The sequence below is a fragment of the Heptranchias perlo genome, chromosome 30 (assembly GCF_035084215.1).
Source record: "Heptranchias perlo isolate sHepPer1 chromosome 30, sHepPer1.hap1, whole genome shotgun sequence".
NCBI lineage: Eukaryota > Metazoa > Chordata > Chondrichthyes > Hexanchiformes > Hexanchidae > Heptranchias > Heptranchias perlo.
In genome coordinates, this window is record NC_090354.1 from 173,280 (window position 1) to 191,350 (window position 18,071).

General features: G+C 45.9%; 1 protein-coding gene across 2 annotated transcripts in view; it reads left to right on the forward strand.

Annotated features, from left to right (window-relative positions):
- The window catches only part of coasy (CoA synthase), a 121,451-nt gene that overhangs the window by 91,315 nt on the left and 12,065 nt on the right, over positions 1–18,071 (forward strand). For both annotated transcript variants that reach the window (XM_067969284.1, XM_067969285.1), the window contains exon 4: positions 12,648–12,837. In XM_067969284.1, coding sequence (XP_067825385.1) covers positions 12,648–12,837 — 190 coding nt within the window. The remainder of the gene's footprint in view (positions 1–12,647; positions 12,838–18,071) is intronic.

Sequence of the window (18,071 nt, forward strand, 5' to 3'; positions counted from 1 at the left end):
TGTGGGACTTTATAATGCCTTCTGGAAGTCCATATAAATATCCATTGACATTCCCCTGTCCACTACTTTAGTCACCTCTTCAAAAAATTCAGTCAGGTTTGTCAGGCACGACCTACCTTTCACAAATCCATGCTGGCTCTCTCTGATTAACTGAAAATTTTCGAGGTGTTCAGTCACTCTATCCTTAATTATAGATTCCAGCATTTTCCCCACAACAGATGTTAGGCTAACTAGTCTATAATTCCCTGGTTTCCCTCTCTCCCCTTTCTTAAAAAGCAGAGTGACATGTGCAATTTTCCAATCTAGAGGGATGGTTCCTGAATCCAGAGAACTTTGAAAGATTATAGTTAGGGCATCTGCAATGTGCTCACCTACTTCCTTTAAAACCCTGGGATGGAAACCATCTGGTCCTGGGGATTTGTCACTCTTTAGTGCTATTATTTTCTTCATTACTGTTGTTTTACTTATGTTAATTTTATTGAGACCCTGTCCCAGATTCAATATTAGTTTTCTTGGGATTTCCGGCATGCTATCCTCTTTCTACTGTAAATACTGATGCAAAGTAATTATTCAACATGTCCGCCATTTCCCCATTGTCAATGACAATATCCCTACTTTCAGTTTTTAAGGGGCCAACACTGCTCCTGATCACCCTCTTTTTCCTAATATAACTATAAAAGTTCTTCATATTGGTTTTGATATCCCTTGCAAGTTTCTTTTCATACTCTCTTTTTGTAGCTCTTACTATCTGTTTTGTGACCCTTTGTTGATCTTTGTATCTTTCCCATTCACCAGGATCTGTGCCATTTTTTGCCTTTTTGTATGCCCTTTCCTTATGTCTTATACTGTCCCTTACCTCTTTAGTTGTCCATGGCTGTTTTTTTGGCAAGTAAAGTTCTTGCCCCTCAGGGGTATAAACCGATTCTGTATCACGTTAAATGTTTCTTTAAACTTTTCCCACCGATCATCAGTTGTTTTACCCATTAACAGATTTGCCCAGTTTACTGTGGACAGTCTCTGTCTCATCCCATTGAAGTCGGCCTTACCCAAGTCTAGAATCTTAGCAGTTGATTCACTTTTCTCCCTTTCAAACACAACCTTGAACTCGATCATGTTATGATCGCTATTGGATAGATGTTCACGCACAGTTAAGTTGTTAACTAAATCTGGTTCATTACTCATTACTAAATACTAAATCTAGTATGGCTTGCCCCCTTGTTGCCTCTAGGACATACTGCTTTAGAAAACTATCCCAGACACACTCAAGAAATTCACTACCTTTCTGACAGTTGCTGGTCTGCTATTCCCAATCTATGTGAAGGTTAAAGTCCCCCATTAAGACAACTATGCCGTTGTTACACACTTGTCTCGTCTCTGCATTTATACAATCTAGCACTTCAGAGCTGCTGCCAGGGGTCCTATACACAATTCCCACTATAGTCTTAGATCCTTTCCTGTTTTTCAATTCAACCCATAAGGTCTCTGTTGGCTGCTTACCTCTCGTTACATCCTCCTTTATCATTGAAGTGATTTCATCTCTAATCACTAAGGCTACTCCTCTTCCACTTTCCCTATCTCTCCTGTAGATCTTATCACCTGTTATATTTAGTTCCCAATCCTGACCATCCTGCAGCCATTTCTCAATAATAGCTATCATGTCATACCCTTCAATTTGAATTTGTGCCTGTCGTTCATTTAATTTATTCCTTATACTCCGTGCATTTGTATATAGAACTCTTAGTTGGGCCACACACCCTAGCCTACCCTTCAGCTTTGATGCTGGGTTAATCGCTTTACACCTTCTAGTTTTCACTTTATCTGTAGTGCCTAAAGTACACTTTCTTTCTGCTGCTCTACGCTTTTCCCTTTCACTTGTTCTTGAACAACTATTTGTATTGTAAATATCCCTTGGGTCCTCCCCTCTCGCTGCTTTCAACTTTACTCTCTTCTGACTCCCCGCTCAGGTTCCCATCCCCCTGCCACTCTAGTTTAAACCCTCCCCAACAGCAGTAGCAAACCCCCCTGCAAGGATATTAGTCCTGGTTCTGTTGAGGTGCAACCCGTCTGGCTTGTACAGGTCCCACCTTCCCCAGAATCGGTCCCAATTCCTCAGGAATCTAAATCCCTCCTCCTGCACCAAACCTTCGGCCATGCATTCATCTGGTCTATTCTCCTATTCCTATACTCACTAGCACGTGGCACTGGGAGTAATCCTGAGATTACTACCCTTGAGGTCCTGCTTTTTAACTTATTTCCTATCTCCTTATATTCTGTTTGCAGGACCTCATCCCTCTTTTCACTTATGCTGTTGGTACCGATATGGACCATAACCTTTGGCTGTTCACCCTCCCCCTTCAGAATGTCCTGCAGCTGCTCAGTGACATCCATGACCCTGGCACCAGGGAGGCAACATAACATCCTGGAATCACATTTGCGACCGCAGAAACGCCTGTCTGCTCCCATAACTATAGAATCGCTTATCACAATTGCTTTCTCAACCTTTCTCCTTCCCCTCCCCGTACAGTTGACCACCCATGGTGCTCTGGTCTTGGCTCTGTCTGCACTCCCCAGAGGAATCCTCTCCCCCACCAGTACCCAGAACTGAATACTGGTTGGAGAGTGAGATGCCCTCAGGAAACTCCTGCACTACTTGCCTGGTCCTCCTTGTCTGTCTGGCAGTCACCCAGTCCCTCTCTTCCTGCACTCTCTTAATCTGCGGGGTGACCACCTCCTGAAACGTGCTATCCACGAAACTCTCAGCCTCACTAGCATGTGGCACTGGGAGTAATCCTGAAATTACTATCCTTGAGGTCCTGCTTTTTAACATATTTCCTAACTCCTTATATTCTGCTTGCAGGACCTCATCCCTCTTTTTACTTATGCCGTTGGTACCGATATGTACCACGACCTCTGGCTGTTCACCCTCCCCCTTCAGAATGTCCTGCAGCTGCTCAGTGACATCCATGGCCAGCTGCTGCTCAAGGTCCGAAACCCGGAGCTCGAGCTCCACCAGCTGACGACACTTCCTGCACGTGTGGTTGTTCAGAACACGGGAAGCGTCCTGGAGTTCCCACATGGCACAGGTCGTGCATTCCACGGGTCTGAGCTGCCCTGCCATGCCTCAATTTAGTAGATTAACTTAAACCAAGCAAAAACAAATTAAGCCTTAAATACAGTTATTTTTGGTTTTGTTACTCTAGTTAAGTAGTTTAAGTTTTTAATTTTAATGAGCTACCAGTAGTTTTACGCTTCTAGCTTTTAATTCAATTTTACCCAATTCTCTAACTCAGAGAAAAAAAAGCTGCAATACTGATCAATCACCTACAGTGCTGTCCTGTGACGTCACTCCTGGTTTTTTCACCGATTGCCTCTCTGCTGGGATGAAGCCTGTAGGTAGGCCCAGAGCCTGGGCCTTTAGTAATGCTCCGAGTCCTGCGCTCTCTCCCAGGTCCGCTCCCGCCTGTAGCTCCACTCCGAGTGTAGGTAGGCCTTCGAGCCTGGGCCTTTAGTAGTGCTCCGAGTCATTTTGTGCTCTCCCAGGTCCGCTCCTGCCTGTAGCTCCCCTAAGCTCTGTAACACCCTCCTTTAAATTTACCTCTTTAACCAAGCTTTTAGCCACTCATCGTAATACCTCCTTCTTTGGCTCGGTATCAATTTTTGTCATTGCTCCTCTGATACGCCTTGGGGCTTTTCCTATGTTAAAGGTGCTATATAAATGCAAGTTGTTGTTGTAATGCTATACCCCTTTCCCTTTTTGCTTTCCTTGCCTCTTCTAAAAACATTATAACCTGGAATGTTTAATTCCTATCACGCCCTCAGTTAAAGCAATGATGCCATATTTTGCTTTTTTGTTTCTAGTTCCTCAATTTTATTCCAAATTCTTCTTGATTTGGTAAACATACATTTTAGCCCATTTTCCTTGTTGCTAATAGAAACCTTTGCTTCTTCACTACTTTTCTTCTTTTTCACACTCTTATACTGTTCATAGAAAAGTACAGGGCCGGAAAAGACTGTTGACTGTCCAACTGATTGGTCCCATTGTCCAGGAAATATCATATGTCATGGTACATGTCATACACGTCTTATCAATTCTTTCTCCAGGTACTTATCCAACTCTCATGAATTTGCTGATACAATCAGCCTGCACTGCCTCCTTAATGCGCTCCACATTCACCACCTTCTGTGTAAATTTGTTAAATCTAAACTGTGTTTTCACCCTCCCTCTTTCAAGTTTAAGTTTATGCCTCTTTGTGCAATCTGTGATTGTGTTTGTCCCTCCTCTGTCCCCTCAAGATAAATCTCACTATCCTTCCCTCCTAATCTCTCCAATGTTACCTGCTTTGTGTTATTGCCTCCCTTGTTAGCTAACATGTTGTCAGCCTCAGCACTTATCAGCTTTTAGGCTTTTTTTTTGCCAGGGGAAGGATGCCCCTCTCTCCTTCCAACTTTACAAGTTTAAATCCTCTCCCATTAACCAATTAATCTGGTCCACAAGAACATTGGTATTATTTGGTTCAGATTAAAACCTTCTGTACAGTTTCTGCCTTTCTCACAATTTGACTCAGTGTCCCAGAAATCTAAGTCTAGCTCTTCACTATTTCTTAGTATACAATTTGATGCCTCTAATCTTGCCCGAAGTAGCTCAGCATGTGACACTAGGGGCTCGATTTTACCGGCGGGTTTCCTGTGCGTTTCCAGCAGGGGGGCCCCGAAAATCCCGATATCCAGGCACGTGACCGGATTGCGCCACGATCCCGCCCACTTCCGGGTTCCCCGATGACGTGCGGGGGTGCGTGCGTAGCCCCCCCTGGTGGGAATCCCGCAGGCAATTAAAGCCAGCGGGATGCCACTTGACAGTATTTATTTCGCTTGTTCAGGTCATTAACTGACCTGATTAAGGGACTGTGTGTGATTTTGGAGAAACATGGGACTGTTTCACACACTGGGGGAAACGGTCCTAGTTGTACTGGACGTGTTGCAGCCGTCAGCCTGTGGCAGCTGCAAAGGTCCATTTGACAGGTGGGTGGGGGGGAGACCCTCACCCATTGCAGGAGGCCGCTCTGTCACTTGGGACAAAGTGTGGCCTCCACCACCCCCCTCCTGACGGTCAAAGTCACCAACCTGCACACTCACCCCGGGGTCCGGAGACATGTGCCTACCTTGCGGACCCCCTCAGATATACATATTGCGGATGGGGGCCGTCGTAGCTGCAGTCATGACCCCTTCGGAGGGCGAACAGCATCACCAGCCTCACCATCCACGCCGTCCACCTCTGACACATGGAGCTCCACAACAGAGTGCTGTGACACATCCACCTGTACAGCAGGAGGGAGGGCTACCGCAGAGAGAGACGCGTCGCAGAGGGCACTACCCTTGCCACAGGGTCCACAGACCGAGGCGCAGCTCCCCGGACCTCTCCGAGCAGCAGTGCACACGGAGGCGCAGATTCACTCGACATGTAGTCATGGACATCTGCAGCCTCTTTCATGCCGAGCTGCTCCTGGCTGGCCCCAGCACCATCTGCTTACCTGTCGCTGCCAAAGTCACCACTGCCCTCCACAACTTCTCCTCCGCATCCTTCCAGGGTGCAGCCGCGTACACCGCCGATGTCTCTCAGTCGTCTGCGCGGAAGAGCCCTGCAAATACACCTGCACCTACTCTGCAGTGACACAATGGGTGGCATCAGTGGTGGGTCCTCATAGTGATACCCAGGAGCGGGCATTATTGCACAAAACAGACAGGATTCGCGGAGACATGGCAGTGGTGGTGCCAATATAATGTGTGATGTGAGTTGTTCTGAAATTCAATATAGGTAACACCCATGACAAACCCTCAAACACCCTTGTGCATCCCCTTCATGCTCACGACACGTTTGCCTTACGCTGCCTACTGCACATATGTGATGCATGCCCTGTGGCTGCAGCGCAGGTGGTGGCAGGTTGAGTGAGGCTGGCCGTGAGGGAGATGCACGAGAGGGTGCGTATGGGATAGAGCCATGAGATTGTATGAGGATTGGGTTGCGTGGTAGTGGCGGGGTGAGTACTCGCGAGGTGAGTAGGTGCAGGTAAGATGAGGATGGGGTTTGAGTGGGTATGAGGGGTGATGTGACAGAGTGGTGTTGGCAGTGCCGAAGGAGATGTGGGGTGGGGGCAGTGTTGTGGCAGACGGAGTGTAGGGGAAAGACTACGTGTTCTCACTGTGGCTGACCTACTGCGGTCATTGGAGCGCCTCTTGCACTGTATGCAGGTGGGCGATATGTTGGTGATGCAGGTGACCTCCTCTGCCACCTCGAGCCAGGCCTTCTTGGTGGCAGAGGCAGGCCACTTCCTCCCACCCGCCGGGTGGAAGATCTCTGTCCTCCCCCTCCTCCTCACTCCATCTGGTGATAACTGGGGTGAGGCATCATTAAACTGGGAGCAGCCTTCCCCCTGGGCTGCTCCATGCTGTAATTTGTTCTATTGGTTGCAGCATCTGTCAGTGGAGGACTGCCCCTTTAACTAGAGAGCCTCCAGCTGACAGATCGTACTGCGCATACGCAGCCCGCCCGACGCGCAGACCAGCAGCGCGGAGCCCGGAGGAGCAGGTAATTGGATCCCATTAGTGGATTGCCTGCTAAGATCGCGCGGGCAACCCACTAATTTCACCGAGCGTGTTGACCACGCTCCCGAAACCCAACCCGCCGGAAACCCGCAGGCCTGGTAAAATCGGGCCCTAGGAGTAGTCCGAAGATTACTACCCTTGGCATTTTGTTCTTTAGCTCAGTTTGCAAGACCTCTATGCTTTTGGTTCTAGTGGAAAACATAACTTTTGACTGATCATTCTCCCTTTGCAAAAGCTTTTCCTTCTGCTCGCTATATCCCTCACCCTGGCACCTAGTTGGTAATACACTATTTGGGATTCTTACTCATGGCTAAAAAAGAGCTATCTATCCTCTTAATTATTTAATTCCCCCGCAACTACCACTTGCCTGTTCTCCAAGTTAACATTCCTGTTTTTGCTCCATTTTGCTGCAGTGTTTCTTGTGACTGTTTTGCTCCATGCTGCCTTTTTTGCTTGACTTATGGGGCTCGATTTTACCACCCGCTATCGGGTGCGTTCTCAGCGGGGGGGCCCCGAAAATCGCGAAATCCAGGAGCGGGACCGGATCCCGCCTCGATCCCGCCCACTTCCGGGTTCCCCGCTGACGCGCCGGCGTGCACGCGCAGCCCCCGCTGGTGGGAATCCCGCAGGCAATTAAAGCCAGCGGGATGCCACTTGACAATATTTAGTTAGGTATTTCAGGTCATTAACTGACCTGATTAAGGGACTATGTGGGATTTTGGAACAACATGGGACTGTTTCCCACACTGGGGGAAACACTCCCAGGTCGAATGGACGTGTTGCAGCCGTCAGCCTGTGGCAGCTGCAAAGGTCCATTTGACAGTTGGGGGGGTGCGGGGAGACCCTCACCCATTGCAGGAGGCCACTCTGTCACTTGGGACAAAGTTTGGCCTCCACCACCCTCCTCCTGACGGTCAAAGTCACCAACCTGCACACTTACCCCGGGGTCCGGAGACATGTACCTACCTTGCGGACCCCCTCAGATGTACATCTTGCGGATGGGGGCCGCCGTAGCTGCAGTCATGACCTCCTCAGAGAGCGAACAGCATCACCAGCCTCGCCATCCACGCCGTCCACCTCTGACACGTGGAGCTCCACAATGGAGTGCTGTGACACATCCACCTGTACAGCAGGAAGGAGGGCTACCGCAGAGAGAGATGCATTGCAGAGGGCACTACCCTCGCCACAGGGTCCACAGACCGAGGCTCAGCCTCCTGGACCTCTCTGAGCAGCAGTGCACACGGAGGCTCAGAGTCACTCGACATGTAGCCGTGGACATCTGCAGCCTCTTTCATGCCGAGCTGCTCCTGGCTGGCCCATGCACCATCTTCCTACCTGTCGCTGTCAAAGTCACCACTGCCCTCCCGAACTTCTCCTCCGCAGCCTTCCAGGGTGCAACCGGGGACATCGCCGATGTCTCTCAGTCGTCTGTGCAGAAGAGCCCTGCAAATACACCTACACCCACTCTGCAGTGACACAATGGGTGGCATCAGTGGTGGGTCCTCATAGTGATATCCAGGAGCGGGCATTATTGCACAAACCGGACAGGATTGGCGAAGACATGGCAGTAGTGGTGCCAATATAATGTGTGATGTGAGTTGTTCTGAAATTCAATGTAAGTAACAACCATGACAAACCCTCAAACACCCTTGTGCATCCCCTTCATGCTCACGACACGTTTACCTTACGCTGCCTACTGCACATATGTGATGCACGCCCTGTGGCTGCAGCGCAGGTGGTGGCAGGTTGAGTGAGGCTGGCCGTGAGAGAGATGCACGAGAGGGTGAGTATGGGATAGAGCCATGAGATTGTATGAGGATTGGGTTGCGTGGTAGTGGCGGGGTGAGTACTCGCGAGGTGAGTAGGTGCAGGTAAGATGAGGATGGGGTTTGAGTGGGTATGAGGGGTGATGTGACAGAGTAGTGTTGGCAGTGCCGAAGGAGATGTGGGGTGGGGGCAGTGATGTGGCAGACGGAGTGTAGGGGAAAGATTACGTGTTCTCACTGTGGCTGACCTACTGAGGTCATTGGACCGCCTCCTGCACTGTATGCAGGTGGGCGATATGTTGGTGGCGCAGGTGACCCCCTCTGCCACCTCGAGCCAGGCCTTCCTGGTGGCGGAGGCGGGCCGCTTCCTCCTGCCCGCCGGGTGGAAGATCTCTGTCCTCCCCCTCCTCCTCACCCCATGTATTGATACCTGGGGTGAGGCATCATTAAACTGGGAGCAGCCTTCCCCCTGGGCTGCTCCATGCAGTCATCTTTGCTATTGGTTGCAGCATCTGTCAGTGGAGGACTGCCCCTTTAAATAGAGCGCCTCCAGCTGACAGATCTTACTGCGCATGTGCAGCCCGCCCGACGCGCAGATCAGCAACGGGGAACCCGGAGGAGCAGGTAAGTGAATCCAATTAGTGGTTTGCCTGCTACAATCGCGCGGGAAACCCACTAATTTCACCGGGCGCGTTACCCACGCGAGAACCCGCAGGCCTGCTAAAAACGGGCCCCATGGTGTCAAGCACAGTATACCTACTAGGCAAACCAAGACTCAAGGATCCTTTTACTGATGCCTCTGTTTCTACCTCCCTTGTGGATGGACACCCATTCCTCTTCTTCCCTATTCCTCTCAACCTGTGGATGACTACCTTCTGAAACATATCTTCCAGGAATCTTTCCATCCATATGTTATGGAGTGTGGTAGCTGCATTTCTCTGCTCAAGCAATGCGACCTTTCGACATGTCATGCCTGTGTACCTCTCTGAGATAGTGTCCAGGAAGGCCCAATTCTTATATGCTGAACCTGGCATCTATTGTAGCCATAGTTCTACATACGAGTGCTAATTTTTAGATTTTAAAAAAATCACTGACCAACCCCAGCTCTGTAGCTTCAGGTCAAATCTCCCTTAGTGTGGAAATTCTGAATTGGTCAAAGCTCCCTCTCTCAAATGATGTGGAGATGCCGGTGATGGACTGGGGTTGACAAATGTAAACAATCTTACAACACCAAGTTATAGTCCAACAATTTTATTTGAAAATCACAAGCTTTCGGAGGCTTCCTCCTTCGTCAGGTGAAATATCTCTCAAATATCTCAAATATCAAACCTCTCTCAAATATCTCAAACCACTAGCTTTTTTTATTGCTGTTGGGGAAAAGCAATCCAATAATGGATTATTGAGGCTTTAGTGAAGCCTCTGTCCTTGCCTTCTGCTCATAGTGATTTATACAAAATGACACATTTTGACTTGGACCTTCCACGTCAGCTCAATTCCTTTTCATCTCTTTATTATTTCTCAGCTCAGGCTCAGTTTCAGGCACAGAAGCCTTATCTTTTTGTATTCTTGCCTCTGCATAAAAATACCATAATAATAATATAGGAGGGCAAAAAAGAAAGATTTTTTCCTATTTAAAATCATCAAACCCGTTAAAAGGAGGAAAGAGAAATGAACATAATCGATCTGTCAGGCTGCATCTATGTGTTCGACCTGAAATATTAACTCTTTCTTTCTCCACAGATGCTGCCTGACTTGCTGAGCTCCTCCAGCATTTTCTGTTTTTATTTCAGATTTCCAGCATCCGCAGTATTTTGCTTTTGATAATAGTAGGTCCCTAGGCTAAGCATTAAATAATGAAACTTTTCCTATAGTTGTTAATTTTCAGCAAACGTCAACTATAACATTATATAACCTGTTTCACAAGCAAGGAATTACCTTTCAGATATGACCAAAGCTTGGAAATGTAGTGAACAGTGAGGAGGATAGCAGCAGACTTCAGGAGGACATAGACAGACTGGTGAAATGGGCAGACACATGGCAGATGAAATTTAATGCAGAGAAGTGTTAAATGATGCATTTTGGTAGGAAAAATGAGGAGAGGCAATATAAACTAAATAGTGAAATTTTAAATGGGATGCAGGCACAGAGACCTGGGGTGTACATACACAAATCTTTGAAGGTGGCACAAGAAGATAAGGCTGTTAATAAAGCATGCAGGAGCCATGGGTTTATTAATTGAGGCATAGTGTACAAAAGCAAGGAGGTTATGCTAAACCTTTAAAAAAAACACTGTGGTTAGGCCCCACCTAGAGTATTGTGTTCAATTCTGGGCCCCACACTTTAGGGAGGATGTCAAGGCCATGGAGAGGGTGCAGAGGAGATTCACCGGAATGGAACCAGAGATGAGGGAATTCAGTTATGTGGAGAGACTGGAGAAGCTGGGATTGTTCTCCTTAGAACAAAGAAGGTTAAGGGGAGATTTAATAGAGGTGCTCAAGATTATGAGGGGTTTTTGATAGAGTAGATAGGGAGAAACTGTTTCTACTGGCAGGAGGGTCGTCAGTAACAAGAGGACACAGATTTAAGATAATTGGCAAAAGAACCAGGGGGGAGAGGAGGAGACATTTTTTTTACTTAGCGAGTTCTAATGATCTGGAATGCATTGCTTGAAAGGATGGTAGGAGCAGATTCAATAGTAACTTTCAAAAGGGAATTGGATATATACTTAAAAAGGAAAAATTTGCAAGGCTATGGAGAAAGAACAGGGGAGTGGGACTAATTGGTAACACTTTCAGAGAGCCGGCACAAGCAGGATGGGCCGAATGGCCTCCTTCTGTGCTCTACGATTCTATGACCAGGCATTTGTCTTAAATATTTGTCAGAAGTAACATTGTTAAACAATTCAAAATGAAATCATTAAACTTCTAAAGATAGTATGAGTTTGTGAAACTTCTCAAGACTAAATCTGTGAACCAACAGATCTGAGGATTTTAACAGCCAAACTCCAGTAAAGCCCAAGTACAACGCAGTGCAAATGTGCAAGGTTTAAGGATTGTTCCCTGCTGTGTTAGCTGATCACAGCCAGGCTGAGAATTGAGATGAGATTATTTTTCCCGACAGAATAATGCACGCGTAGACCAGATCCCAGCTAAAGCAGCTAATCCTTTATTAATTTCTTGGTTAGGAATGGTACTGAAGGTTATTAGGAATAAGTGTAGACAAAGGCAGTCAGATACTTCATGGAACAGTCATTTCTACGTTGCATGAAAATGTCATCTCTGGGAAATACCCACGGTGAGAGATGAGAAAATAAGCACGCATGCAGTAACTCGTTATTGCACTGGAACCAAAGACCCCCAATGCGAAAGGGAATGGGAGAATGTCGGGAATGTAGTTTGCTGGAAGAAACCTTGATAATTCAGGCAGCTGTGTGGGGAGGCAGGGTGAGAAGGCAAAACCTTGATAATGAAAGTATGTCATTGGGATATGGAGGAGATTTCACTAAAGTAAGTGTTTCAGTAGGACCCTCACACCACAAACGTCACTGATCTATATTTGTCCCTAATAACCTTCAGTCCCATTCCTAACAAATAAAGGGATTAGCACAGATTTAGCTTGGTCTATGTATGTACTATTCTGCAGATTGGAATAATGGGGCTGTGAATATTTGTGGAGAGTTTTGTTCTTTGGAGATCAGAAAACATTTTGCGGAAACTTTCCCTCAGGAGATTAAATTAGTGGGTAGAGTTAAAATAGAACAGAATGTAGATGTTCTGTGGAATGAGCTTCCTTGTTCCATGTTTCAACAGCAAACTTGGTTTAACTTCATTTACAAATCACAGCACAATGGATTTGCACAGTCCCTTTCATCTCTGGGACCTGAGTTCAAATCTAGACTTGATTGGAATAAAAAGGTGCTTTTCATTTGGCTGTAATTTGTATCTGAAATAAAATTGTGATGGTCCCACAAAACCACCTATAATTCAGCACAAATTGGAACTAAATTGACAGTCATGCTCAGAAAGGCATAAGAGTGGCTGGTGTGGGAAGTGGCAATGTCGATGTAGTTGGAGTTATTTCTTCGAGGTTGGGGCAAAATAGTAAGAGCTTTATCCTGCTTCTCACCTGCACTATACCCAACAGGAGAGCCTGATGCTGATACTGGACCAAAGTGGAAGAGTCCCATTTTATGGGAGTTACAAAATTATAAATTCATTTTAAAAAATATGCTTGAGCTAGTACATTTATCTGCATCCTTAACTTGTCTCGACATGTTTTGAGAATAATCCCAGCATTGCATCAACTCCTTATGTGATTGGACTGACTGGATGTACAGGCAGTGGAAAGTCATCAGTAGTGCAGTTCCTGCAGAAAATGGGAGCAACTACCATTGATGCTGATCAACTGGGACATGACACGTACAGAACAGGAGGGGCTGCTTACCACAGGATTGTTCGGGAATTTGGGCAAGGTACATTTAACTCTAAATTTCTCTACCGAAGCAGCAACTTAAATTGCTTTGCTTAAAAAGGTTTCTGCAAGATATCAAATAAACTGTCTGTGGGACTCAATAATTCCACTTTTCATCCATTATTATGGAGAACGCAACCTTTTAGCATCTACCACGGTTACTAACAGACATTGTAGCACTCGGCAATCCTGCATTCAGTAAGGTTCCTCATATGAAGTGGGGATGCCACTGATCAGAAATTTACTTCATGTCCTGATGGTGGTCATGAGCCATTTGATGCAAAGCTAAATGACGGAAATATTTGCGATACTAGGACACCAGTTATATGTGAGATCTCTTCCATTTCTCAGTGACGTGCATTCAGTACCAATGTGTTGCCTTCTCACACTGCCTTCCCATAGAGCTGCCTGCATTAATTAGGTTCTCTCCAGCACACTGCATTCCCATACAGCTCCCACTCCCTTTCCCATGAGGATGTTTGGTTTCAGTACAACAGCAACAGCTAGTGATGGAAAATTATTTTCACCAGGTTACTATAATCTGGTGAAAATACCCTGGTTAGACCGCACCTGGAGTACTGTGAGCAGTTCTGGGCCCAGCACCTTCGGAAGGACATATTGGCCTTGGAGGGAGTGCAGCGTAGGTTTACTAGAATGATATCTGGACTTCAAGGGTTAAGTTACAAGGAGAGATTACACAAATCGGGGTTGTATTCTCTTGAGTTTAGAAGGTTAAGGGGTGATCTGATCGAAGTTTATAAGATATTAAGGGGAACAGATAGGGTGGATAGAGAGAAACTATTTCCGCTGGTTGGGGATTTTAGGAGTCGGGGGTACAGTCTACAAATTAAAGCCAGACCTTCCAGGAACGAGATTAGAAAACATTTCTACACACAAAGGGTGGTAGAAGTTTGGAACTCTCTTCCGCAAATGGCAATTGATACTAGCTCAATTGCTAAATTTAAATGTGAGATAGATAGCTTTTTGGCAACCAAAGGTATTAAGGGATATGGGCCAAAGGCAGGTATATGGAGTTAAATCACAGATCAGCCATGATCTTATCAAATGGCGGAGCAGGCACGAGGGGCTGAATGGCCTACTCCTGTTCCTATATTCCTGGAAGTCTGATTGAAGTTTGCATAAAGATCAATCACTTCCTTTCTTCCCATCGTACCTTTTTTTTTCATTTATCTAACTTTCTTGCTCTTAAAAAAAAACCTTAACTTAAAAATCACAACACAACAACAACTTGCATTTATAAAGAGCCTTTAATGTAGTAAAACGCCCCAAGACAGGATTCTCTTGGAAGGTTGGCAACCTATTATTGCTTCTGTTTTGTTTTTTACTGGCTCCCCTTGGGCTGTGAGTTTGTCCAGGAAATAGCTGAGTCATCCAGGCTGAAGTATTATAGTAGGTACAGCACAGGAGGAGGCCATTTGGCCCATCGTGCCTGTGCCAGCTCTTTGAAAGAGCTACCCAATTAGTCCCATTCCCCATCTCTTTTCCCATAGCCCTGTAAATTTTTTCCCTTCAAGTATTTATCTAATTCCCTTTTGGAGGTTATTATTGAATCTGATTCTACCACCCTTTCAGGCAGCGCATTCCAGATCATTGCAATTCGCTGCATAAAAAAATGTTTCCTCATGTCGCCTGTGGTTCTTTTGCCGATCACCTTCATTCTGTGTCCTCTGGTTGCCGACCCTTCTGCCACTGAAAACAGTTTCTTCCTTTTTACTCCATCAAAACCATTCATGATGTGGAGATGCCGGTGATGGACTGGGGTGGACAAATGTAAGGAATCTTACAACACCAGGTTATAGTCCAACAAATTTATTTTAAAATCACAAGCTTTCGGAGATTATCCCCTTCGTCAGATGAATGAGTCATTCATGATCTTGAACACCTCTATCAAATCTCCCCTTAACCTTGTCTGTTCTAAGCTGAACAACCCCAGCTTCTCCAGTCTCTCCACATAACTGAAGTCCCTCATCCCTGGCATCATTCTAGTAAATCTCTCCTGCACCCTCTCTAATGCCTTGACATTCTTCCTAAAGTGCGTTGCCTAGAATTGAACACAATACTCCAGCTGAGGCCTATCCAGTGTTTTATAAAGGTTTAGCATAACTTCCTTGCTTTTGCACTCTATGCCTCAATTAATAAAGCCCAGGATCCCATATGCTTTTTTAACAGCCTTCTCAACTTGTCTGGCCACCTTCAAAGATTTGTGTATGTGCACCCCCCAGGTCTCTCTGTTCCTGCAGCCTCTTTAAAATTGTACCATTTAATTTATAATGCCTCTCCTCATTCTTCCTACCAAAATGTATCACTTCACACATCTCTGTGTTAATTTTCATCTGCCATGTGTCTGCCCATTTCACCAGTCTGTCTATGTCCTCCTGAAGTCTGTTACTATCCTTCACATTGTTTACTACATTTCCAAGTTTCATGTCATCTGCAAACTTTGAAATTATACCCTCTATACCCGAGTCCAGGTCATTAATGTATATCAAAAAGAGCAGTGGTCCTAATACTGACACCCCGGGGAACACCACTATATACTTCCCTCCAGTCTGAAAAACTCCCCTCTGCTTTCTGTCCCGTAGCCAATTTTGTATCCACGCTGCCACTGTCCCTTTAATCCCATGAGTTTTAATTTTGCTAACAAGTCTATTATGTGGTACTTCTTCAAATGCCTTTTGAAAGTCCATATATACATCAACCCTCTCTTACTTCATCAAAGAACTCAATCAAGTTAGTCAAACATGATTTTCCTTTAACAAATCCATGCTGACTTTCATTTATTAGCCCATTTATTATTTGTATTGTGTGTCAGATTTTCCAAGTGCCAATTTATTTCGTTCCAGATTATTGTCTCTTAAACTTTCCCCACCACTGATATTAGGCTGACTGGACTGGCCTGTCATTGCCGGGTTTATCCCTCTCCCCTTTTTTGAACAGAGGTGTAATATTTGCAATTCTCCAGTCCTCCGGCACCATCCCCATAGAATCATAGAAGTTTACAACATGGAAACAGGCCCTTCGGCCCAACATGTCCATGTCGCCCAGTTTATACCACTAAACTAGTCCCAATTGCCTGCACTTGGCCCATATCCCTCTATACCCATCTTACCCATGTAACTGTCCAAATGCTTTTTAAAAGACAAAATTGTACCCGCCTCTACTACTGCCTCTGGCAGCTCGTTCCAGACACTCACCACCCTTTGAGTGAAAAAATTGCCCCTCTGGACCCTTTTGTATCTCTCCCCTTTCACCTTAAATCTATGTCCCCTCGTTATAGACTCCCCTACCTTTGAGAAAAGATTTTGACTATCTACCTTATCTATGCCCCTCATTATTTTATAGACTTCTATAAGATCACCCCTAAACCGCCTACTCTCCAGGGAAAAAAGTCTCAGACTATCTAACCACTCCCTATAAGTCAAACCATCAAGTCCTGGTAGCATCCTAGTAAATCTTTTCTGCACTCTTTCTAGTTTAATAATATCCTTTCTATAATAGGGTGACCAGAACTGTACACAGTATTCCAAGTGTGGCCTTACTAATGTCTTGTACAACTTCAATAAGACATCCCAACTCCTGTATTCAATGTTCTGACCAATGAAACCAAGCATGCTGAATGCCTTCTTCACCACCCTATCCACCTGTGACTCCACTTTCAAGGAGCTATGAACCTGTACTCCTAGATCTCTTTGTTCTATAACTCTCCCCAACGCCCTACCATTAACGGAGTAGGTCCTGGCCCGATTCGATCTACCAAAATGCATCACCTCACATTTATCTAAATTAAACTCCATCTGCCATTCATCGGCCCACTGGCCCAATTTATCAAGATCCCGTTGCAATCCTAGATAACCTTCTTCACTGTCCACAATGCCACCAATCTTGGTGTCATCTGCAAACTTACTAACCATGCCTCCTAAATTCTCATCCAAATCATTAATATAAATAACAAATAACAGCGGACCCAGCACCGATCCCTGAGGCACACCGCTGGTCACAGGCCTCCAGTTTGAAAAACAACCCTCTACAACCACCCTCTGTCTTCTGTCGTCAATCCAATTTTGTATCCAATTGGCTACCTCACCTTGGATCCCGTGAGATTTAACCTTATGTAACAACCTACCATGCGGTACCTTGTCAAAGGCTTTGCTAAAGTCCATGTAGACCACGTCTACTGCACAGCCCTCATCTATCTTCTTGGTTATCCCTTCAAAAAACTCAATCAAATTCGTGAGACATGATTTTCCACTCACAAAACCATGCGGACTGTTCCTAATCAGTCCCTGCCTCTCCAAATGCCTGTAGATCCTGTCTCTCAGAATACCCTCTAACAGCTTACCCACTACAGATGTCAGGCTCACCGGTCTGTAGTTCCCAGGCTTTTCCCTGCCGCCCTTCTTAAACAAAGGCACAACATTTGCTACCCTCCAATCTTCAGGCACCTCACCTGTAGCTGTCGATGATTCAAATATCCATATCTAAGGAGGATTGGAAGATTTCAGCCACAGCCTCCACAATTTCCGCCCTTACTTCCCTCAGTAACCTAGGATGCATCCCATCTGGACCGGGTGACTTTTCTACTTTGAGTACTGCCAATCTTTTAAGTACCTCCTCTTTATCTATTTTTATCCTATCCAATATCGCTACTACCTCCTGCAAAGTGTGCATTTGGAGGTCAGCGAAACCCAGATTACATGATGACAGGATCAGACCCCGTTTTGATGTTCCTATGGTGGAGCTGCCCACTGACACTCCCAGTCAAGGTTCACATATGAATAACATATTTGGAAGAACGAGAATGCCCCTGCTGCTGATGCAATGCCTTCTTGAAAGGAAGGGTAAAAAATTGGCATGTAGTGAGGGGGAAAACTTGGTGCCAGGATGTGTGAGAGGAGCTTAAAATGATTTGTTCAGCTCCCACACTCACTCATTTGAGGAAGTGGCACCATTAGGAACTCTGTGTAGGGAACTGTAGGATTGAAATTCAGTCCCAGTTGTCCGTAATCCGACATTGCCATCATGTAACATTATAGAGTCATAGAGTTATACAGCACGGATAGAGGCCCTTCGGCCCATCATGTCCATGCCGGCCATCAAGCCCTGTCTAATCTAATCCCATATTCCAGCATTTGGTCCGTAGCCTTGTATGCTATGGCATTTCAAGTGCTCATCCAAATGCTTCTTGAATGTTGTCAGGGTTCCTGCCTCCACAAC